This window comes from Medicago sativa, chromosome 6, assembly GCF_051527215.1.
Source record: "Medicago sativa cultivar Bolivia chromosome 6, Bolivia_mono, whole genome shotgun sequence".
Classification (NCBI taxonomy): domain Eukaryota; kingdom Viridiplantae; phylum Streptophyta; class Magnoliopsida; order Fabales; family Fabaceae; genus Medicago; species Medicago sativa.
Genome location: NC_140754.1, coordinates 6,559,904 through 6,585,796, shown reverse-complemented (window position 1 = coordinate 6,585,796; position 25,893 = coordinate 6,559,904). Strand labels below are relative to the sequence as shown.

The following is a 25,893-nucleotide window of genomic DNA, read 5'->3' as shown; positions in this document are numbered from 1 at the left end:
GCATCTTCCTAATGCTTTAACCTAATTTCTAGTATAAATAGTAACCAAACACATTGGAGAAGAGGAAATAAAAGAAGAGAAAATATAGAGAGTAGTGAAACCAAACACATTGCCACATATATCTTCACCATCCTCTACACATCACCATAAACCCCCCACATTTTATAAAACTCCGATAACTAATCTACAAAATCTCCTTCTTCTTCAAATAGTAAATCAAACCCTATTAAGTGTATGATTTGTATCAAGCTGGATCACTGTGGTTCTGACCAATCCAACATGATACAAAATATATACTCTATCTTTTCAAATTCATCTCAACAAAATACCCATAAAAAAACATAAAGAAAAACATAAAAAAAAAACAAATGAAGATGAAAAACAAATATATGCTCTATTTTTTCTGTTACAAAAGATTGTTGGTTTTTTATTTGTTTTCTTTGATGCATCAAATATTTTTGTTTGCCATAAGTATGTATAACGGTGTGGACTGTTCCAGTTTCTTTATTTTGGAGCCATGAACCCACTTTCTTTCATATTATTAGGATTATTCTTCTTCTAGCGTATGATATATCTCAACATTTTTACATTATTACTACTTTTTTTTATCAAAATTGCACCTTTTTAATCTTTGAGTTTTAGGATATAAGTTGTGCGACAGATCACTAGTTCTAAAATTCAATTTTTACAATAAATGAAAAATGTTTCGAAAAGTTTAATTTTATGTGGCATCCCTTTAATTTTTGAGTTTTAGGATACATATTGTGACATTTTCTTAGTTTAAAACTCATTGCTTAGAAAGGAAAAAATCAATCAAGTGGAGAATGTTTAAAAAAAAAAACTAATTGGATGTGATATCCTTTTAATCATTGAGTTTTTAGGATAAAAGTTGAGACAACTTAATAGTTCTAAAAAAAATTTAAACATACAAAACGAATTGAATTAATAAATTATTTTAAGAGGATTTTTTTTAATAGATAGATCATTTTGAGACGATTAATTAGATATGATTTATTTATTTACTTTTTGACTTGTTGGGACATAAATTGTACAACTTCACATTTCTAAAACTCACTCTCTTTCAAAAAAAAAAAAAATATTTTTTTTTTACCAAAAAAAAAAGTTATAAAACTCACTTCACTTGAAAAATAAATACTCACTGCAATTCACCAAACAATCATAACTTATCATAATTGAATTCTCATCACATTTAATATCATTTTTGTTCATCAAATTAATACTATCTTTTTGGCAAATTAATCTTTTATCAAAATCATGGAACAAAATATTTTTTTACCTTAAAACTATATATGTCTCTTTGAGTTTTCCATTGCACCGAAAGAAATGTAGGAGCAAAAGATCCGGTCAAAGCACCATTGTGCGTACATACCTGCTTCACGGTCATACCAACACCATTGGTCCTCTCTTTCTCCGCTTACCTCATCGTTTGTGTCTTTTTATTAGTCTTTGTGAACTTCATACTTTCTACCATTGTTAAACCTTTAACCCCAGTCACTATTCAAGAAATCGTCATCCCTAACCTTCAAAGTTCAAATAAAACTCATAACAACAATGGCAAACATGATTTTACACCTTCCTTTCCTTTTCGGAACCTAAACCCAAATCCCAATGCATTTGAATATAAAATCAAGCTACATTTACCCGTGTTTCTTAGATCGCAAAAAAGGTAGACTTGATCTACTCATGTTTCTCAACTCTTGTAAGGGTTTGTGTTTCTCTACTTGCGTTTCTTTAATCATTTTGTTCTTATTTTAGGTGTTATATTTTTGTTTTTACCACTAACATATGCCTTCATATTGAAGACATATGATCGTGGAGAAAGCAAAAGCCAAAAACCTTACATAAACATAAAATGATTAGAGAAACACAAATAGAGACGTAAACCTTATCAATGAGATGCGTAACAAAATTAAAGAAAACAAACCTTTCGAGTGATCTTAGAAACACGGGTAGGTGTAGTTTGTTTTTTGTTCAAATCAATTTGGATTTGGGTTTATATTATGAAAAGGAAGGTGGAAAATCATGTTTGACACGGTTGTAAGAAAAAAGTAAAAATGGAGGAGAGTCCGAAAGAAGAGAGAGGAAATAAGAAAAGAGAAAATATTTAGAGTAGAGAAACCAAACACATTGCCACATATATATATCTTCACCATCCTCTACACATCACCATAAACCCCCCACATTTTATAAAACTCTTCTTCGTATAGTAAACCAAACCCTACTAAATAAACTCAAAGTCATCTCAACCAAATACCAACATCGTGGTCCTCTCTCTCTCTCTATCTCTTCCCCGTCCCTCCCTCCCATACCTGCAGTTTCCTTTTTATATTTATGTTGTTTGTCTAGAATTTTTTTTTGTTACATAAGATTCTAGGTTTTTATTATTTGTACGAGGGGTACTAAATCCATCAAAACAACCAAAAATGCCAAGGAGAGAAGACAAAAAAGAGGATTCATAAACCACCAAGAGTACAAATCTTAATATTGTCCACTAAATCAATCACCAGTGGAACCTAAATCAATCATGTGAATACGTTGAATTATGTCATTGTCTATATCATGGTCGGTGTCTGTGTATATATCATGGCCGGTATACACGTCTATGTTTATACTTCGTAGGATGTGAACTCAACGAGCTTTCAAAGTCTCACCTAAAACTAACACAAACACAACAAATATTACTTATATACTGTGTCCAAACATACTAATAGTAATTTAGGTAGTATAACGTATTATTACAAAATAGAATAGCACAAGAATCAACACACTAATAAAAGAGAACAAAGAGTAATTAGAATTGTGAAAAAGCATGTGGAACTTTGGTGGAAAACTTCAACAACATAACATGCTTATAAGGCTTTTCTTTTGTAACAATAGTAGAAGGAAAATTTGGATGATTAACAGAATCAGGAAAAGCTTGACTCTCCAAACAAAGTGCTGAACGTGGTTGATAAACAAACCCTCCTTTTCCCTTATCATTCTTCACAAAATTAGCACTATAAAATTGCAATCCAGGAGCATTAGTACTAAGCTTCATAACTCTCCCTGATTTCTTATCCATGACTATAGCTGCAACTTTTAATCCTTCTTTGTTATCTAATTTTCCTTTATTAAGCACATAATTAACGTTATAACCATTAGTTTTTGGTAATTGATTAATTCTTGCACCAACAATTTGTGGCTTTAGGAAATCATTTGGTGTTCCTTTGACTGATAAAATTTTTCCGGTTGGAATAAGGTTATTGTCAAAAGGTGTGAATTTTGATCCAAAAATTTGAACAACTTCATCTAAAATGTTGCCACTGTTGTGGTTTCCTAGGTTCCAATAAGCATGGTTAACTAAGTTTACTGGTGTAGGTTTGTTTAGGGCTTTTGCTTGCATAATTATGGTTAGGGAATTTTTTCCTAGAATGTAGCTCACTGTTACTTTGAGGTCACCAGGAAATCCTGTAATGCAAATAAATACTACATGTTATAATTTAAATTACAAGCATGCACATTTTTTATTTTTAAGTTTGAAATATTAAAAATCTTAGTAGCTTTTATTAAGCAATAGCTTGTTAGTCTTTGATGTCTGTATATAAGATGTAATCACCTTATATAAGGGTAGTTTATATTAATTTAAACTTTTAGATAATGATGAAAGGTACCCTTATATGAGGTAATCACATCCTACATAGACATCAAGGACAGCCATGTTACTCGATCAATATACCAACTACTATCTCTAATATGAAATGATACATAGAAAGGGATGTAAAGGAGTATCTCCATGTGTGCACTACATCACTACATGTTTGATTTGACGGTGAGATTGACAGAGTCACAGCTAACCACCATGATTTTAGGAAAAGTTACGTTTGGGATCTTCAAAAAATCATGGTGTCATTTTGACTTTGTCGACCTAACCGCCAATCCAAACATATTTATAAAGAGGTGTCGCTCATTGCTAAGAGTTTGACTTTGTAATCTCAAAAAGTTGTAAAATGATTATTAAGGTCGCTTTAATTAATAATATTTTCCACTTTGTTTTAGAAGTATCCCATTCTATATAAAAGGAAGAAATATACACAAGCATACTTGATACATCAGTATTATGAAAATTGGTCCGAACTGGCCGATTCAACTAGTTGAACTAGAAAGAGACCACTCCTTCAGTTGGTTTAATTCCAATTATATCGTAGTATTGTTGAACAACTTAGTTGAATCTAATTAGAGACTAATTTCAATTTTTCTATCTCTAAGTTTGTTGTTAATTCTTTTGTTTCTAATAGACATTGAAGGATTAATGAACACATATCTAATGATATTGATTAGTGCATACCTTCTTCACCATCAAAACTATGGTAACTGAATTTGATCAGGGGTTGATCACCTTCTCTTACATACTTTTCCACTTTCCAAAGAACATCACTGAATCCTCTAGGTCCACCTAAGTAAAGTAAAATATTAAGAGCCATGTTTCTATATGGTGAAATGTAGTATACTAACTTAATATATATATATATATATATATATAGGGGTTTGCTAGAACACACCCACTAGTTTTCATGTGGGAGTGTTTTAGCAAGCAAATAACTAAAAAGTGGTTAAATACACCCTAAGGTGTATGTTGCTATAACACACCTTTTAACAAAAACAAGTGGGTGTGTTCTAGCAAATCCTATAGGCATTTGCTAGAACACACCCACTCGTTTTTATGTGGGAGTGTTTTAGCAAGTAAATAACTAAAAAGTGGTTAATTACACCCTAAGGTGTAGCTTTGCTAAAACACTCCCACATGAAAACTAGTGGGTGTGTTCTAGCAAACCCCATATATATATATATATATATATATATATATATATATATATATATATATATATATATATAAAGCAATATTTTTTGTGGTTAAATTATTTGAATTATTATTAATATTGTTGGTTAATGCAGAGTATTGAGGTTGACACTAGTCCAATTATTATTTGTGTACCACACATTATAATCATAGTAAAATTTGGAAAAACCAATCATGCATTTACTGATCTATATGATTATTCAAACATGTATTAACATGAATGAAATGACTGGTTGCGATATGTATTTAGAAACAGAGGAAGGGAGTAAATAAAACTTGTGTACCATGAAGAGTGTTGTTTCCTTCATTAGCAATTAATTTGTAATGGATTCCATTTAGAGTAAACTGAGCTCCTCCAATTCTGTTAGCAACCCTACCAACGGTTGCTCCAAAGTATGATGAATCATTCTGCAAATTTTTAGCATTGCAAGTATAATTACCACTTTACTAAAACAAACAAAAAAGTATAATTATTACTTTCATTGCATTAATTTATATGAGAGTAAGCAAGCTTCAATGGCAATTCTAAAAAGGAAAATGTTTTGTGCATGTCTATACACTAATCAAACATCTTAAGAGAGATAAAGAAGTAGTGAGTCGTGTGATAGATGTGATGGAAACAAAAAGATGTGTTGAATAAGTGTTGGAGATTTAAAGGTGTTCAAATATCATTGACATTTTTTTTAAGGAAAATATCATTGATATTGTTGTTCTTTTTTATAATGGCAAAATGAAAATATATAAATAACTAACTCATGTCAATAATACAAACGAATAAGATTCGCAGAATAACCGCATATCAAAATCAAAAATAGATAAGACAACACCCAACTAACACCAATGAAAAGAGAAAACACCCCCATCCAAAGACGAGATAGAAACACCCCACACCCGCTAAAAGGCAAGCAAGGGACCCTCCACCCAAAAACAAAGCCCACCTCTCGGGAGATGAAATAAGCCTACTACCTCAAGAGCATATACAAAAAAAAAAAAAAAAAAACTGGAATCCATGCTTAAAGGCACCCAAGCAAAACTCCTCCCCCGTAATCTATTGGTCCCAGCAGATTGATGGTTCCACCACCCACTCATAATGGAAACAAGGATGGCCAGAGTGATTCCTAAAAAACTAGTGCCAGGAGATAAACTGAATTGTATCGACCAATTGTTCTACATCCAGCGTCATAGCAGAGAACACCAGATCATTACGAGCAGACCAGATAGACCACACCACAGAGAGTCAGATCAACACAAATCTACACCTAATACTCTCTGCTAGGAAACACACAACACCCCTCAGAAAGACCCAACAAATCAATAGCAAGGACCAACTCCCAACCAAGCCATCCAAAAATCATGTACCAAACCTCGACGAAACCCCAGGTGACTAACAATCTCCGCATCTGCATTACATAAAGCACACATAGAAGTCTCTCAGTCTCTCAGCACATCGCATCTCAAGAAGTTCATTCTAGTTGAAATCCTATAAAGAAGAAGTTCATTCTCAGCACACATTGTTTTCTTAAAATTAAGTTTATGACATTAGTTTCTTATGTCTTTGATACTACATTTATGGAACCTACAACTTATCATCTCAAATTAAGTTACTAAATTATTTAGGGATCCCCTCTAAAAAAACATTATTTACGAAACCAACAGCTGAGCTACTAAATTATTTAACAAACGAATAAACCTTTTTTTAGGGAACACCAAATTTAGATATTTGTTGTAGGGTCATGCTAACGTGCTTGGTCTTCCAACAAATATAACAAAATGACAAAATATAAAATGTGCACCCCAAAGTTGGATATTTTGTGGTGCATATGTGAAGCCCGGATACGAGATACGATACTGCGCTGATACACTGATACGGAAAAATTTTAAAAATCAAGATACGATACGGCTGGGATACGTTAATAAAAAATTATATAATTAAATATACAGTATAATTATAACCATTTTTTTAATATGCAAATATATTAACAAACAAAAGAAACCAGTCATAAGCTCGTAGCACATCAACATAAATATAAATAATATTGACGATTAAGAGAGTGCTGATTAGTCAATTACATACACAACATATCCCAAAAAGAGCACCATCAGTGCTATACTATATCAAAAAGGAACATTGTTAGTGCTATACTATATCGATCCAAAAAAGAAGTACTATATCCAAAACAGAACACATCAGTACTCAAGAGTTAAGTTATTTTAGTTAACATTAATTGGGAAATATCGGAGCAGGTATCGGTGCAGGATAATTATTGGATACTCTCCTGATACGTATCGGGAAGTATCGGATAATTATTTTTTAAAAAAATAAAATTTAATCTTCGGATACTCATCTGATACGTATCGGAAAGTATCAGGCAGGTATCGGTGCAGAATACGCAGAGGATACGATATGTCATCCATTTTGAAGTATGGTGGCTTCACAAGTGCATAGTATCAATAAAAAAATCTATATCAATAAAACAAATATAACAAGATGACTAGATATCGTCACGGATCATTCCAAAGGAGGAGATAAGAAATAGAGGCAAGTACAATGAGATTTTTTTATTATATTTTGTGATAATAAAATAACGACAAAAATTTATATTCTGATAGTAAAATACAAATCAAAGCTAACATATTTGTCACAATCAAAACATTATTGCCTTCATAGAAGAAAAGATGTGTGGATATTAATCAAAGAATTGAAGAAAGACTTGGAAGTATTATGCTTTATATACATGCTGAATTGTCAAGAAAATAAAATAGAATTAAAATGTAATACATATTTCAGGAAATTATTTAGAACATGACTTACAGTATATGCTTCGGGAGTATCATATCCAAGAACAATATCACCCAACTTTCCTGAAACAAATTCATAGAAGCAACAAATTTAACCAGTTGAACATTCTAGTTTGATTCAATTTTAATAACATTCAAATCAATAAAGCAACAATTAATGGAAGATGGTTTTAAACAAGAATACTAATCAAACAATGAATCTATGTATTTACCATTCTTGTCAGGTAGGACTAATGATACAAGTGTAGCACCCCAGTTAGTGACCTTCAAAGTAAGATCACCTTTCTTGAGCTCAAACAATTTAATATCATCATTCTTCTCCTTCTTATGGATTGAGCCATTGACAAATCCAGAAACAGCTAAGAAGAGAAGACATAGTAGCACAAATATCTTGGTCATCATTTTCCTACAAATTATGAGTGGTTCTTAATGGATTTTATAAATAGAAGGATATAGAAAGAGAAGTTTCAACTTCGAGGGGAAAAAAGAAAGGAAAGTCAATGTGGCTGCTTATGGTTTCTATATTGATCACTAGGGAATGTGGATCTCTTAATGATTAGTCCTAATACTCCATAGTGTCAAGTTGTGCTAATGAAGTTCTTAGTTGTCACCCTCGTGTGCTTCCAAGTCAATCATTGAATTTGAAACTTATTTTCTTTGATAAAGACATACATGGATGGAATCCTCTTACGTTTCTTTAAAATAAATAAATGGAGAAGATAAAATTATTATTACTAACAATATTGATGGAAGGGGTCACATTTTTTTACTTGAGAAGACAAAATTATTATTAATAATCCGACCGTAGAGATTAAAAACCGATGGGTAATGATATTGGATATCTTTATCTAAAACTTTTAAGACATTGAATTCATAGGTCTCTCACTTTATATGTTGTTTATTTTTGACATATGTTTGTGATTCAACACAAGGAATTTCTCTTCTTCTCCCCGTCAAGACGAATCGGATTCTTATACCATAGCTGGACTATGACAGGGATGATCATTACATTGGCTTAATACATTGGGCTCAGAGCAACAAAACAAGCGAGATTGGATACCACATCTTCACCTAAAACCTTTAAGCAATGGTTTTATCAGTCATCTCAATTATATCTTCTTCAATCTCAACTCTTTCATCCAATATGATATTTTAACCTGTGTATAAAAAAATGTGACGCATCATGCACTATATCCAAATTTTTCATATATATTACTAAAGTGGGTGAACTAAGTTATTTTTGTGGGGCTAAATTGTCATGTAGGATTTAATCATTCATAATTGATCTAAATAGTTTTTACTTTAATAGTGGTTGTTTATAAAGAACTCAATAATGTATGCTATTGTGAAACAGATTGAGTGTTGGAACAAGAAGGGTCTTGTACAATTCCTCTAAGGTTTTGATGATAACAAAGTACTGAAGAACAATTTGACATACTAATATATCCATCAAGTATTGATCAAGTATGAAAGCATCAGAAGCACAAGAGAAGCTCAAAAACTTTGGTATAAGATCTGAAGAAAGATCAACCGGAAGTCAACACATTGGATCAGAAGAAAATGACGCTTCTCCAGAAGCTGAATAGATCATCAGATTCTATTGAGATCACCAGACTCAAAAGTTCTAGTAGGACCCCATCAGACTTAGAAGACCTTCAGACTTCATAAGCACCTGAGGGACCCAGACTCCAAGTCAGCTTTGTCGTCTTCTATAGTTGTCCACTTCAAAGAATCTGAGCATAGTTTTGTCTTCTTCTAATTTGGAGAGGCCTTGTGTGGAGAACCTTTCTTTCAATACACTCACTTGGGAGAAAGGTGGAGGTTTAACAAAACCTTTTTGCCTTGAAGAAGTGAAGAAGGTGGTGTGGGATGTGACAGTTACAAAAGTTTGGGGCCTGATGGTAATAATTGTGGTTTTATAAAGGATTACTAGGGGGAGCTCAAAGATGGTTTTATGTTTTTTATCTTTGAATTTCATCGAAATGGGAAGTAATCAAAAGGCATTAACAATATTATCATCGCTCTTATTCCTAAGGTAGAAATCTGATGACAGTCAGTCATTCACTATTTTTAGAGTCTTTTTAATTAAGTTTTTAGTCTATTATTATTAGTTTAGTATTTAAGTTAAGGTCATTTTAAATAAATAGTTGTTTTTAATTTATTGAATCAAAGAGTATATTATTATCATCTATTAGCACTAATGGTGGCTAAATGACCAACAAAAAGAGCCACAACGTGGCAGACCATTGAAGAAAAGAAAATGTGTTTCATTGGCTTTGAAATAGACAAAAACTAGCATGTCTCCTTACATATATATTCAAGCAACGTGATGCATAAGTGAGAAAGGAGAAAATAATGGAATGGGCCTTTGACCCAAATCTGCCTTGGTTGACCCGAGAATAAAAAGAAGGATTGGCAATTGTTATAAAGGCTGCGCACAGTACAGAAAAGGAGCACATTCACGTTATGGAATAGAAACCCACATCACGGTTCTGGAGAAGGAAGAAACGGAAGTGAATAATTGTGGGAGGACAGAAGCTGCGCATACACAAAGAAATAGAAGGCACCAGGATCGAAGAAAAGCAAAACATCTATGTTTGTAATTTCTTTTATTCGTGTTTTTTATTCATTTGCTATGTCTAGCTAATTTCTTTGATTAGGTCTGAGATGATTTTAATTGGAGCTGTTTGAACCATGTGATTGTATGAACTCTTTTCAATACAATTATAATCCTAGTTTTATTCAGAATTGTTTGCTCTTAATGCTTTTTGTATACTGATCATATATAAACTGAATTCAAATATCAATTGACTACTGACCCTAGCTATTGAATTGGATCTAATAATTCTGGTTAATCTAACGGGTCAGTCTAGGGATAGATGATTGTTAGGTTATGACATAAAAATTAACGTTCATAAAGCCTTCAACGGTTACAAACTCACCTAAGGGATTAGGGTGTTGTAGCTTTAGAAGTGTGTTCTGAGTCAAGGGATTGATCAAAACTATTTTGTTAATTTGTCGTGAGTCTAGGAGAATAATTGTAGAGACTAGGTGCAATTTACCAAACAACGATAATTAATTGATTCGAAAGACCTGATCACTTTTTATCTCTATAATTTCCAAAACCATTTATTTTGATTTTTTATTTCCTATTGAACTCAATCAAATATATGCTCTACATACTCGCTATTTTTTAAATCCTTTATTTTAACGATTTTGCCGAGTAGAAATTGAAACAGTCCCTGTGGATACGAACTTATAAATTTTATTACTTCGATGCATTTTTAGTACACTTGCTAAAAGTCTATCAAGTTTTTGACGCCGTTGCCGGGGACTGTTGAATCATTTCAACTTGGTAATTTCTTTATTATTTAGGATTTCTGTCATTTATATTTTTGTATATAAAAAAAAACTGGAAAAAAAAATTAATTGTGATTTATGCTCTTCGTTTTCTTCTCATTTTACTGTGCTACTAAAAAGTTTATCCAAGTTGTGCAGCTATGATAGACAGGTTAGCAGACAGATTACGCCTCTATGACACTGAAGAGATTGTTACGTTGCAGTATGAAAAATATATGCTATCTTTGAAGATAAAATATTTGGACAGTATAATCTCGCTATTAAATGAGAGATGTGGTCGTTATGAGGCAAATCAACCAGGTAGTAATTGTGACGGGAAGAAAGAGGTGATCAACATCGATTACAATACTAAACTTCAAAATATTTTAGATGATTTCTTGGTGTCAAATCAAGTTTCATTTGAGAAGTTTGATCTTCAGTGTGGTGATCTTGTTGAGAAATCACATGAGTCTCAGAGGAAGTTGGTTCAGATGGAGATTGAGTGTCACGAGGTTGTGGTGGAAGAAAATCCCAAAGTAAGGAGTGTTGATATTTTCCCGAAGTCTGGACCAACGGGGGTTAAGGAAATCACTCGTGTGCAGATGGGTGCATGTCCTTCTCTAAGGTGGGAGAGTTCAAATTCCAAAGGATTAACAGTGAGTGCATGGGAGTATCTGATTCTTTATGCCAAGTTCATGGAATTCCTGCCAAACAAGAGGAAGAAGAAGGATGATATATTTTTTATATCATTTTTGCCACCCTAACAAGGGTTGAAGCGTCAAGCTCAATGACGTAAAAGAAAGCGCTTGGTGGGAGGCAACCCATCCTTTTTTTTTTTTAATGTTTTTTATTTTGAAGGTATTTCTATTCAGTAAAAAAACAAAAAAAAAATGAAGAAAAAAAATGTGAAAAGATGGACAAGAAAAAAAAAGAGAAAAAAGAATCAAAGTCCACATCAATTTCTTTTTCAATAACTTGTCAGATGTCAGTTTGATTCCCTTTTTCAGTAACTTTAATTGTTTGCTTGTTTATTATTAATGAATTTTCTTGTTTATTGACTTTTTCCAGTTTAGTAACAATTGTTTGTTCAAGTGGTATTCCAAAAGTTCATAAGGAGGAGTGACTTGGTATTTCAAAGGCGAAGTGTACGGCAGTTATAGATAGGTAGTCACAACTCCCAGAAATCTAACACTGTAAGGTTCATGGCCAAATTTTATTTTTCCAATTTACTTATATAGAGTGTTCCATGCATTTACATTTCTAGAACTTGCGATTTTTCTCTACTGTTGAATCTTTGTCATTAGCACACTGAGGCAAAAGTGCTTGGTCATGTGAGCCTTTTGAAGCCTACCCTGATTATAATTGTTATATTTTATCCTTTTCTTAGCCACTTGGAGCCGGTAGGATTAGAACTTTTTGTTCGGTGACAAACTACATTACAAGCTTAGAGACTTTTAGGACTTGTCCCTTATTGTTTTTCTGAGTTAGACATTGTAGAATGTTGCTAAAGATTAAGTTTGGGGTTGCTATTGGAATTTGCAACCAACTAAGTTTGGGGTGGGGGTACTAGAGAATAAGAGAACAAAGAATGAACTTTATCATGAAAAATACACACAAAAAAAATGGTGTATCAAAAAAAAAAAAGAATGAAAATGAATGATGAAAAAGGGACAAAACATTGAAAATCCGAGTAACTTCAAACTCGATTGTCCCAACTGTTATATATATATATATATATATATATATATATATATATTCTCTAGTACCTTTGTAATTGTTGTTCTATAAGGTGAATGAATGTTGGATTGAATTTTGTGCTTAACTTCCGTAGGAATGCCTAACTCAAATTTTGTGTAGCCTACTTATCCAAATATTATCCCACCTTCACCTAAGCCCCGTTATAACCCTTAAAGACCTCAAAGTGTGCATTGACATAGATATTGATTGATGTTTAGAAACTTTTCAAGCGTATGGTAATATGTAAATTGCATGTCGACTATGTGTGAACCCTTTTCAATTTGTTGCGTGGAGTTGTGAAGTGGTGGATGTGTGCAAGTCAAACTGGCTCATTTTTAGCTAGTAAGGTGTTGAACTTTTGGGTACTATCGCTTGATCAGGTAATTGTTATTTTACTGTCGATTGTCAATTTAACAAGTTTGTTCCTTGAGGACAAGTAACAGTTCAAGTTTGGGGTTGTGATGACAGTCAGTCATTCACTATTTTTAGAGTCTTTTTAATTAAGTTTTTAGTCTATTATTATTAGTTTAGTATTTAAGTTAAGGTCATTTTAAATAAATAGTTGTTTTTAATTTATTGAATCAAAGAGTATATTATTATCATCTATTAGCACTAATGGTGGCTAAATGACCAACAAAAAGAGCCACAACGTGGCAGACCATTGAAGAAAAGAAAATGTGTTTCATTGGCTTTGAAATAGACAAAAACTAGCATGTCTCCTTACATATATATTCAAGCAACGTGATGCATAAGTGAGAAAGGAGAAAATAATGGAATGGGCCTTTGACCCAAATCTGCCTTGGTTGACCCGAGAATAAAAAGAAGGATTGGCAATTGTTATAAAGGCTGCGCACAGTACAGAAAAGGAGCACATTCACGTTATGGAATAGAAACCCACATCACGGTTCTGGAGAAGGAAGAAACGGAAGTGAATAATTGTGGGAGGACAGAAGCTGCGCATACACAAAGAAATAGAAGGCACCGGGATCGAAGAAAAGCAAAACATCTATGTTTGTAATTTCTTTTATTCGTGTTTTTTATTCATTTGCTATGTCTAGCTAATTTCTTTGATTAGGTCTGAGATGATTTTAATTGGAGCTGTTTGAACCATGTGATTGTATGAACTCTTTTCAATACAATTATAATCCTAGTTTTATTCAGAATTGTTTGCTCTTAATGCTTTTTGTATACTGATCATATATAAACTGAATTCAAATATCAATTGACTACTGACCCTAGCTATTGAATTGGATCTAATAATTCTGGTTAATCTAACGGGTCAGTCTAGGGATAGATGATTGTTAGGTTATGACATAAAAATTAACGTTCATAAAGCCTTCAACGGTTACAAACTCACCTAAGGGATTAGGGTGTTGTAGCTTTAGAAGTGTGTTCTGAGTCAAGGGATTGATCAAAACTATTTTGTTAATTTGTCGTGAGTCTAGGAGAATAATTGTAGAGACTAGGTGCAATTTACCAAACAACGATAATTAATTGATTCGAAAGACCTGATCACTTTTTATCTCTATAATTTCCAAAACCATTTATTTTGATTTTTTATTTCCTATTGAACTCAATCAAATATATGCTCTACATACTCGCTATTTTTTAAATCCTTTATTTTAACGATTTTGCCGAGTAGAAATTGAAACAGTCCCTGTGGATACGAACTTATAAATTTTATTACTTCGATGCATTTTTAGTACACTTGCTAAAAGTCTATCAAAATCCCTGAACGATTGTCAAAATTTAGGCATATCTCTTTGATTGGTAGTTTTTATAAAGTGTTGGCTAAGGTTTTATCTAATAGATTATGTTGCGTCATTAGAAGCGTCATCTCAGAGTCCCAACCTGCCTTTGGTCATGCTAGAAAAATTTTAGATGGTATTTTAATTGCTAACGAGATGGTTGACGAAGCTCGACGTTTGAAAAAAGAGTTGTTACTTTTTAAAGTAAAATTTGAAAAAGCTTTTGATTTTGTTGACTGGAAATACCTTAACGTCGTTACCGTTATGACCAAAATGAATATTCCTGCTTTATGGCGTAAATGGATCATGAAATGTGTGACTACAACATCCGCATATGTACTAGTAAATGGATGCCCAATATATGAATTCAAATTTGAACAAGGACTTTGCTAAGGTGACCCCCTTTCTCTTCTTAATTGCAGATGAAGACATTAATGCCATGGCAAATGATCTAGTATGTGCTGATATTTTCTCAGGTTACAACGTGGGTTGATTTGACACTCTTTGTATTTGTCACTTGTAATTCGTGGATGATACACTATTAGTAGGAAATAAAAGCTGGACAAATATTAGATTTTAAAGGCTTTGGGGTGACTTCATGTCTTAAGGTCAATTTTCATAAAAGCATGCTTGTTGGTGTTAATGTGTCCAACTCCTGGCTGAATCAGGGTTCCATTAAAAGTCAACATTTTTGTTTGGTATCTATTACATTACCGTCTTCCAACAATCGACAACTTAATCAGAAGAAGGGTGCTTCAACAGAATACGTTCTTTTGGTACGATATTTATAATTGGCTCGGGTTGGTTTCAACCAAGCCAACTCATGTACATGATCACATTCTTCAATTCTGATCGTTGGATGGCTTCTCGAAAACCATTTCTTCTGCTTTCTACTTGATATGGCTTTCTTGTGATTGGACTATTTGGCATTACGCAAATACTAGAGTTTTTCAAAAGGAAAATTCTATTAATCAGCGTATAGATAAAAGTAAGCTTTAATCCTTATGGTGGTAGAAGGTGAATCATCCTAATTTTGCTTTTAATTGCCACAAGTGGTGGCTTAATCCCCTTGTTTGTTTGGGTGTTAATATTTAGCTAGAGTCTCATTTTTTGTGTTTCTAAGTGTGTCTGCTAGCTGGTTTTAATACTTAGATTTTTCTTGGTAACATGATACAACAAAACAAAAAAAAAAACCTCAATATTTGATTTTTAGGTCGAAAATTTGATGTAACATCTAAGAAGATGTTTGATACTAGAGACTGAGATAAATGCAAATGAAATGGAAATAAAATGAATCTGATAAAAGTTGAATCCTTTTCGGACCTTTAACACAACAACTTCATAAAATATAATCAAATAATAAGATGAAAAAAAAAACTACATTCTAGTCTATGACTCTAATTGTGATCCGGTGACAAAGAAGCTCTACATTGAATTGCTGACGAGTAGTCCGGACATACTATTCAACCTTTCAATGTTAAGATAAACCTGAAAACATCACCCAAACACAGTGAGCACAAAGACTCAGTAACATAGATTATAAAAAAAAAATGTATTTTGATGTTCTCAGCCATGTCTGGTGCACTAGACATGGAGAAAATCCTCTCATCATAAACCTCTTATACCTACTAAACTTATATAAAGTAAGTGATGACATCTATACATATGTGTCTTTATAATTAAATTAAACGCAGTTGTTAATCACTTGGCTGGACACTCAGGATTTTCCTTTCTGTACTGGGGATCCATTGTTACCCAGGTTTGCCCTGCAGTGTTATAATTTAACTGAATACTCAGAATTTGCCTTTCTACTGGATTTCCATCGTTTCCCAGCTTTGCCCTGTAGTATTATACTTTAACTGAACACTCAGGATTTGCCTTTCTACTGGGGATCCATTTTTACCCAGGTTTGCCCTGCAGTGTTATAATTTAGTTTCACACCAAGCTGATTCATGTAACTCAAGTTTTGGATTATCTAAAGTCAACCATGTACCTTAAAATTCTGTGACAGAACAGCTGTGTTTAATAGTAACCGAGACATTTAGGCAAATTGTAAAATTATGAAATTAAACATTAAGAAACTACTGTATGTCCTCTTTCAAACGCAACTGGTCCCACTCAAAAAGAAGTGTCCAAGCTTAAGATATTAACTTTCTAAGCTGACTGACGCAACATAATTTGTAAAATCGAACATCTCAATTCATAAAATCACTATAAATCACATAACCAATATAAAAATATAAGACTTAGGTAAAGTCAGCTTTCCAATCTATTCGGTTTTACTCAAAATTGATTCCAATCGCTCAATCTATAGCCAATTTTACTCAGCTACATCATAATGTTTTTATGCATAAAATAATCGTATTTATTTCGCTCGCAACGGCTAAATCGTATATGATTTATCTAATAACAAATAATTCTCCTCTTACACAACAAATATAAATTGTTTATCATGAGATATATAATAATAGTTATAATAATCTTAATGTCACTTCTAAATCTATCCAAAACACAATTTGTCAAAAAAATCAATAATTAGAACACTAATTTTCTAGCATTCAAACAACGATAGAGAAAAAACATTCATAAATCATTTTCAACAACCTATGTACACCCTAGAGAGGTTTTAGAGTTTGGATTTAAGACTATGTTACCTCATTGGTCCCTTGAGAGTAGGTTATGGAGAAAATCCCAAATTGATTTACAAGATGAACCCTAATCTCTTTAATCTTCAAGACCTCCAATCTTCTCCTCTCGTTACACAGCCCTCTTTGTCTCTGTCTTTCTCTTTATCTCAGCCTCCTCCCTCTTCCTCTTCTTCTCACTCTAAAATTTGACTTGGTCTAATTTTTCAAAACTCACTCATAATCAAATCATATATGATTTTATTGACAATATTATTAGTCATACATTGAAGGATGATAACAAGTAGGAATAATAATATTAATAACTATAATAATAATAATAATAATAATAATAATAATAATAATAATAATAATAATAATAATAATAATAATAATAATAATAATAATAAATATGTGGTCATTAAATTTGGGGATGTTACATTTGACGTTTAAAAATATTCATATTTAATTCATTACGTGTTAAGAAATTCTAATTTTTGATAAAAGAGTTTCTTATAATGTTCTTAACATGTCCGTAAAAAATTATTTAAAAATTTAAAATTTTAAACATAATTAAACAAATTTTAATTTAACAACAACCAAAACTACATGCTGAAATTTTTTATAAAGATCAAAATCTATCACTTATTTACAAGGACTAAAAACAAAATTCATAATATTTACACGAACTGAAAACTTATTTAATCCTAAAATCTGAAATCCAAAAGTATTTTTTTTAGTCGGTTATTAATCTTTAGTTAACAAAAAGTACAAAATGAGTCTTTCAAAAACAAAAAAAGTACAAAATTGTTATAAATATTAATAGTGGATGTCCAAATAGCAAATTGGTTAATGGGCCATTCCACTAGGTTATTGGGTTTAGTTCATATGCTACTCTATTTTCCTATAAATAGAGCTCATTGTAACATTCATAAACACATCAGTGAATAAGAATACTTCTCCTTATTCTCTCTTCTTCTCCTTCTCTCTACTTCTGTCTCTATTTACTTATATTCATAACACGTTATCAGCATGCTCTAATCACTGAAAAGGTATTCATATAATATATTTCACTAATTAATAGTTTTTTTTCTTCTTGGATATCATGTAGTTGTGTATATACGTGAATAGGATCATTAGAATTTGATTTTTTTTCTTTTGGTTGTCGACAAGTGTATAACCATGATATCTATGTGATTATTTAATTGTTGTGATAATTATACTCTTGTATCGATGATTATAGGTGACTATTATAATTCCATCAAATGGAATCAGTACCTTATAGATACACACAATTTTTGTTATGCAAATTATAGTGTTTATTTATTTTAATTCAAAATTCATGCATCCTTGAAGGACCGCTTAAAAATAAATAAAGAAACTCTAATGAATTCTTGAAGAATTCAATACTAATGCATCCCGGAAGGATTGCATATGCATAATTTTCTTAATGAATTCATGAAGAATTCAACAGTAGTACTAATGCAAAATTTTCTTAATGAATTCCTGAAGAATTCAACAGTAGTATGAATGCATCCCTGAAGGATTGCACATACAAAATTTTCTTAATGAATTCCTGAAGAATTCAACACTATACTAATGAAGGATTGCACATACAAAATTTTCTTAATGAATTCCTGAAGAATTCAACACTATACTAATACATCCCTGAAGGATTGCACATACAATTTTTTTTAATGAATTCCTGGAGAATTCAACACTATACTATTGTATCCTTGAAGGATTGCACATACAAATTTATTTTTAATGAATTCATGAAGAATTCAATACTAGTGCATCCTTGAAGGATCACTTAAAAATCATTTTTTATTAATGAATTCCCGATGAATTCAACGTTGATCAATCCCTGAAGGATTGGGCAAATGATTTATCAAACTTAGTATATAGTTCTTATAGAACTCAAATATTTAATAAATATACATCCCTGAAGGATTGCAAAAGTACTACCATTTTCATTATTATTATCATCGTACAATTGTCCTTGATATTATATTTGATCATTTATTTTGTGATGAATTTTGAATATGCATAGATAACTGCCATTGTAAAATCTAATGGTTATTATAGTATGCCGGTTGCATGAGTAATTGAATTCTCGTATGATAGTATGAGTAACAGATTGAAATTTTTCTTTGATAAGCATGAGACAATAAAGTTAACGCGTGTATCATTTTCTCAACTAATTATGAGAATTATACTTCTCAATTTTTTTAAAAAAAAAAAAGGACACGTAGTCATTCCTGCATTTATCACGTAAGAAGTGTTTATCTCATATTCTTGCATCACTTATTTTTTTAGTAATTATATTATAAATTAATTAATATTAACTCATGAAGTGTTTCTCAATAGTAATGATAGGAACAAAACAACAAACAGTTTTTTTTTATGGAACAAATTAACATACTATTACACGTAATTAGCATACAGGAGAGACACCTAATACAACACATATTTAGGAAAAATCAGCATCCTTTTTGCAAACCGATGGCTGTATATCTAACACAAAATTTTGCATGGTTATATAACACAGATTAGCATTCTCTTTCATTTCACGGCGTGTCGATCTTGCCAACCTTTTATTTACTTTGATACAATCTTGCCAATAGTTCAACTACAAATAGTTCGATTTGCTATATTAATTTTAAATAAGCATGATAAATGTACTTAATTTTCTTTCCTGTTAATGTTGTACTCATTATATTTAAACTAACTTGATTAATCTTATAATTTGATGATAGTAGTAAGAATGTCAAATCTCTCAAAACTCCACTTTGAGGCCCTTAACATTTCTGGAGACAACTATTTGACTTGGGCCGTAGATGCTGAAATGTTCTTAGCTGCTGAAGGAAATGGAGATGCCATAAAAGAAGAAAATATGGCATCCGAGCAACAAAAAGCAAAAGCATTGATATTCCTTCGTCATCATATTAATGAAGCACTTAAGAATGAATACCTCACTGTGAAAGATCCACTTGTGCTCTGGAATAAACTAAAAGAAAGATACGAGCACTTGAAAGCCATTATCCTCCCAAAAGCTAGGTATGATTGGATGCACTTGCGCTTACAGGACTTTAAATCTGTAACTGCCTATAATTCTGAAGTATACAAAATTACTTCTCAATTAGAATTGTGTGGTGAAAAGGTAACATATGCGGATCTGTTAGAGAAAACATTTTCAACCTTTCATGCATCCAATATGCTCCTGCAGCAGCAATACCGTGAAAAGGGGTTTCAAAAATACTCTGAATTAATTTCTTGTCTTCTGGTTGCTGAACAGAATAATGAGCTATTAATGAAAAATCATGAAGCTCGCCCTGCTGGTGTAGCTCCATTCCCTGAAGTGAATGCATCACAACACAATCACTTTGGAAAAGCTCGTGGTCGTGGACGCGGTCGTGTTCGTGGTCGCGGTCGAGGTCGTGGCAATGTCCATGGTCGCGGTCGTGGTCATGCCCACAATCCTAATGGAAATTTCAAAAACCCATTTTTCCACCAGAAGTGGAAAAATAATGAAAAGAATGAAAAGGAAAAAGGTGGACAAAGTAGCAAAACAAATGAAAATCTCTGCTATCGATGTGGGGGCAAAGGTCATTGGTCTCGTACATGTCGTACTCCAAAGCATTTGGTTGACCTTTATCAGCAATCACTGAAAAACAAAGGAAAAAAGGTTGAAACTCATTATGCTTATAATGATGGTGATGATGCTGATTATGATATTTATGGTGACATGGATACTACTCCTTTGGATATTGGTGATTTCTTTGAAGATCCAAATGGAAAAATTGATCACCTTATTGGAGATGGAACCGTGAAGAAGTAGTTTTTTTATGATAGTAATAAAGTCTTATGTTTTAGTGTGTTTTGAATTTCTCCATGTTAAGTGTGTTTTTGAATTTCTCAATGTTATTGACAATGTCATTTTATGATAATAAAAGTTATTTCCTCGTCGTTTAAATAATTACTTATCATTCTTATTCTTCTTGTTTATGTATTTTTTTTTATTTTGTTTCTATTTTTTATAGAATGAGTAGCTATGGAGAAATGTGTCTCGCTGATAGTGCAACTACCCACACAATTCTCAAAGATAAAAAATATTTTTCTTACCTATTAAAAGGAGAATCGAACGTTAATACCATATCTGGTACTACTAAGATAATTGAAGGCTCCGGAAGAGCTAATATATCATTATGTGGAGGGACAAAATTATATATTAAGAATGCGTTGTACTCACCTAAGTCCCATAGAAATTTATTAAGTTTCAAAGATATTCGCCTAAATGGATACCATCTCGAAACAAGAAACGAAGAAAGTGTTGAATATCTTTGCATTACAAAACATGACTTAGATAAAACATGTGTATTGGAAAAACTACCTGCTTTTTCCTCTGGATTGTACTACACTTACATTAGTACAATTGAAGCAAATGTAATTGTAAACCAGAAGTTTACAAATCATGATAACTTTGTGGTTTGACATGAACGGTTGGGCCATCCCGGATCTATAATGATGCGAAAAATAATTGAAAATTCATGTGGTCACCAATTGAAGAGCCGGGAGATTCTTCAATCTAATAAATTTTCATGCACTTCTTGTTCACAAGGGAAGTTAATAACTCGACCATCACCAACAAAAATTGGAAATGAATCTCTAAATTTTTTAGAACGTATACATGGTGATATTTGTGGGCCAATACACCCACCGTGTGGACCATTTAGATATTTTATGGTTTTAATCGATGCATCAACTAGATGGTCACATGTTTGTTTATTGTCAACACGCAACCAGGCGTTTGCGAGATTGCTAGCTCAATTAATTCGAATAAGAGCTCACTTCCCTGATTATCCTGTAAAGAAAATACGTCTTGATAATGCTTCCGAGTTTTCATCTCAAGCATTCAATGAGTATTGCATGTCCATTGGAATTGACATTGAACATCATGTAGCACATGTTCATACACAAAATGGACTTGCAGAATCATTTATTAAGCGCTTAAAGTTAATTGTAAGACAACTTCTGATGAGATGTAAACTCCCAATTTCCACTTGGGGACATGCAATTCTGCATGCTGCAACATTGATTCGCATCAGGCCAACCAGTTATCATGACTCTTCCCCTTTGAAATTGGTTTTTGGTCAAGAACCTAATATTTCCCATCTACGAATTTTTGGATGTGCGGTGTATGTTCCAATTTCTCCACCACAACGCACTAAGATGGGTCCTCAAAGAAGGTTGGGAATATACGTTGGATATGAATCTCCATCAATTATAAAGTATCTCGAGCCCACAACAGGAGATTTATTTACAGCTAGATTTGCTGATTGTCACTTTGATGAATCAAATTTCCCAACATTAGGGGGAGAGAAAATGCAGCTGAAAAAGGAGATCAGTTGGAATGAACTTTCATTGTCTCATCTTGATCCTCGAACTAAACAATGTGAACTAGAAGTTCAAAAGATAATTCATTTGCAAAGCTTAGCAAACCAATTGCCAAATGCATTCACTGATCCAAAAGGTGTGACTAAATCATACATACCAGCTGCTAATGCTCCAATAAAAATGGATGTTCCTGTTGGACTATCTCATATTGCAAACGAGTCTCAACGACGCATGAAGCGTGGTAGACCAGTCGGTTCCAAAGATAAAAATCCTCAAGCAAGAAAAGGAGCTAAAAGAAAAGATGGTCCAAATGAGGATATAGAAACTTTAAAAGAGCCTTCTGACATAATCAATATTTCAGTTCCAGAAGAAGCTGATCAGGTACCTGAAATACATGAAAATCAAGAGATCTCAATAAATTATGTCACTAATGGAATACAATGGAATCGACATGAAGTCAACGTTGACGATATTTTTGCATATAATATAGCACTAAATATGATAAATGATAACGAGGATCATGAACCTAGGTTTATTAAAGATTGTAGACAAAGCGAGAATTGGCCAAAATGGAAAGATGCAATTGAAGCAGAATTAAACTCGCTCAACAAGAGAAAAGTCTTTGGACCTGTCGTCTGAACACCTAAAGGAGTGAAACCAGTTGGGTATAAATGGGTGTTTGTGCGAAAACGTAACGAGAATGGTGAAATTGCAAGATATAAAGCAAGACTCGTTGCTCAAGGATTTTCGCAAAGATCTGGGATTGACTTTAATGAGACATATTCACCTGTAGTTGATGCAACTACTTTTAGATATTTAATTAGTCTTATAGCTCATGAAGGGCTAAATTTGCACATGATGGATGTGGTCATTGCCTACTTGTATGGCTCACTTGATAGTGACATCTACATGAAGATCCCTGAAGGATTTAACTTGCCTGATGCAAATAGTTCAGGATCTAGGGAAGACTACTCCATAAAATTAAATAAGTCTCTCTATGGGCTAAAACAATCTGGACGCATGTGGTATAATCGCCTCAGTGAATATTTGCTAAAGGAGGGATACAAAAATGACTCTGTTTGTCCATGTATTTTTATGAAAAGATCTGAAAATGAATTTGCCATAATTGCTGTCTATGTTGATGACATAAACATTATTGGGACTCCCGAAGAGCTTCCAAAAGCCATAGATTGCCTGAAGAAAGAATTCGAAATGAAAGACTTGGGAAAGACAAAGTTTTGTCTCGGATTACAAATCGAACATTTAAATAATGGAATTTTTGTGCATCAAGAAACTTACATAGCAAAAGTGTTAAAACGTTTCTACATGGACAAATCTCATCCATTGCCTACTCCAATGGTTGTTAGATCACTAGATGTGGAGAAAGATCCTTTTAGCATTACATGAGGCAAGTAGAGAATGTGTTTGGTTACGATCCATGATTGAGCACATACAAAAGAATTGTGGTTTATCCTCCGGAAAAATGGATGCAACAATTATTTACGAAGATAACACGGCATGCATCGCTCAGTTGAAAGAAGGATACATTAAAGGAGACCGAACAAAACATATTTCTCCAAAATTCTTTTTCACTCATGATCTTCAGAAGAATGGTGATATCAGCATTCAACAAATTCGGTCGTGTGATAATCTTGCAGATGTTTTTACAAAGTCACTCCCATGTAAAGTTTTTGAGAAACTTGTACTAAAAATTGGTCTTTGTCGTCTAAGAGATATTTGTCTTCATGAGGGGGAGAAATAAATGTGTTCTGCACTCTTTTTCCCTTCACCTAGGCTTTATCCCATTGGGTTTTCCTGGTAAGGTTTTTAATGAGGCAGCTCACACTCAAAAGGATATTGTACTCTTTTTCCTTCACTAAATTTTTTCCCACTGGGTTTTTATTTTAGTAAGGTTTTAATGAGGCATATCCTCAATGGACATCCAAGGGGGAGTGTTATAAATATTAATAGTGGATGTCCAAATAGCAAATTGGTTAATGGGCCATTCCACTAGGTTATTGGGCTTAGTTCATATGCTACTCTATTTCCCTATAAATAGAGCTCATTGTAACATTCATAAACACATCAGTGAATAAGAATACTTCTCCTTATTCTCTCTTCTTCTCCTTCTCTCTACTTCTGTCTCTATTTACTTATATTCATAACAAAAATGACAAAAACAAAACATAATAGAATTACAAAGTGGTTGTAGCCTCTTGAGAGCATCATCACTCACAGTAAACACACTCCAACAATTCTATTTTCAACATCATTCAAAATTCAATTTACCATTTGGTTTTACTTCTATCTATTTTGAGCTCACACATGACTTGATTTTCTGAACTACAAATTGCAGTTTTGTAACAACTCCTCACTATACATTTTTAACATCCTCCCATTTTATCTTTCTCGTTATTTTTTTATTTTTACCATTTTGAGCGCTCTCTCAAGGAAGGCACTGCTTTGAATCTCTACGTTTTTTCAACCACCTCCAACCTTTTAAATTGGCATCTTCCTAATGCTTTAACCTAATTTTCAATATAAATAGTAACAAAAAAACTAGAGAGAAATAAGAGAAAAGGAAATGTAGAGAAGCATAGAAACAAAACTCATTCTCACCTCCATCTTCATCATCCTCTACACATCACCATAAACCCCATCATCTAATCTCATACAAGCTCTCCTTCTTCAAATAGTAAACCAAACCCTATTATAAATCTACTGAAATTCATCTCAACAAAATACCCTAGAAAAAAACAAAACGAATATGAAGAAAGAGCTCTCTCTTTCCCTAGAAAATTCTAGCTTTTTTTTTTCTTCAAAAGATTCTAGGTTCTTTTTGTTTGTTCGATTCGATATATCTAATTTTTTTTGTTTGCCATAAGTATGTATAGTGGTGTGCACCGTTCCAGTTTCTTTATATATTGAACCCACTTCTTTCATATTATTAGGATTCTTCTTCTTCTAGAAGCGTATGATATATCTGGACATTTTTACATTATTACTTTTTGTTAAAAATGCACATTTCGAATTCGTAGTTTTATTTATTATAAGTAACTTAATCATTTTTGAAAATGGATTAACGAGATATGTCATCTTTTTAATCCTTGAGTTGTGACAATTTGCTAGTTCTAAAACTCGTTTTTTATAGTAAATGAGTAATGTTTGGAAAAGGTTAATTGGATGCGACATCCCTATAATCTTTGAGTCTTAGAATGCACGTTTTGACAGCATAATTCTAAAACTCATCTCTTAGAAGAAGGAAAAAAAAATCCATCAAGTGAAGAATGTTTCAAAAAAGATAATTGCATGTGATCTCCTTTTAATCATTGTGTTTTTAGGACAAAAGTTGCGACCACTTGATATTCTAAAACTCATTTTTAAACAAACT

General features: G+C 32.6%; 2 protein-coding genes and 1 long non-coding RNA gene across 3 annotated transcripts; 1 reads left to right on the top strand and 2 right to left on the bottom strand.

The window, feature by feature from the left end:
• Nucleotides 1-2,679: 2,679 nt before the first annotated feature.
• Nucleotides 2,680-8,328, bottom strand: LOC146912406 (uncharacterized). The gene is made up of 5 exons (XM_085720478.1): nucleotides 7,870-8,328; nucleotides 7,671-7,720; nucleotides 5,143-5,266; nucleotides 4,346-4,453; nucleotides 2,680-3,468 (listed from the first exon to the last, which is right to left on the bottom strand). Exons 1-5 carry the CDS (start codon nucleotides 8,057-8,059, stop codon nucleotides 2,813-2,815), a joined length of 1,128 nt encoding a protein of 375 aa, XP_085576604.1. The 5' UTR covers nucleotides 8,060-8,328; the 3' UTR covers nucleotides 2,680-2,812.
• A 7,418-nt stretch (nucleotides 8,329-15,746) lies between these two features.
• On the bottom strand, nucleotides 15,747-17,307 carry LOC146912405 (uncharacterized). Its single transcript, XR_015015539.1, has 2 exons — nucleotides 17,136-17,307; nucleotides 15,747-15,969 (listed from the first exon to the last, which is right to left on the bottom strand). It is a non-coding gene; the product is annotated as an uncharacterized LOC146912405 (long non-coding RNA).
• A 2,565-nt stretch (nucleotides 17,308-19,872) lies between these two features.
• Nucleotides 19,873-20,946, top strand: LOC146912404 (uncharacterized). The gene has a single exon (XM_085720726.1). The coding sequence runs from the start codon at nucleotides 19,873-19,875 to the stop codon at nucleotides 20,944-20,946; it is 1,074 nt and encodes a 357-aa protein (XP_085576852.1).
• The last annotated feature ends 4,947 nt before the right edge of the window (nucleotides 20,947-25,893 follow it).

What these genes read in the sequence shown, in the direction of transcription:
- LOC146912406 (XM_085720478.1), bottom strand. Translation starts at nt 8,059, where the DNA reads ATGATGACCAAGATATTTGTGCTACTATGTCTTCTCTTCTTAGCTGTT. An exon ending in ATACTCCCGAAGCATATACT is followed by an intron (nt 5,267 to 7,670) that starts GTAAGTCATGTT and finishes AAAAATTTGCAG; the next exon opens with AATGATTCATCATACTTTGG. An exon ending in TAGTTTTGATGGTGAAGAAG is followed by an intron (nt 3,469 to 4,345) that starts GTATGCACTAAT and finishes TTTGCATTACAG; the next exon opens with GATTTCCTGGTGACCTCAAA.
- LOC146912404 (XM_085720726.1), top strand. Translation starts at nt 19,873, where the DNA reads ATGTCAAATCTCTCAAAACTCCACTTTGAGGCCCTTAACATTTCTGGA.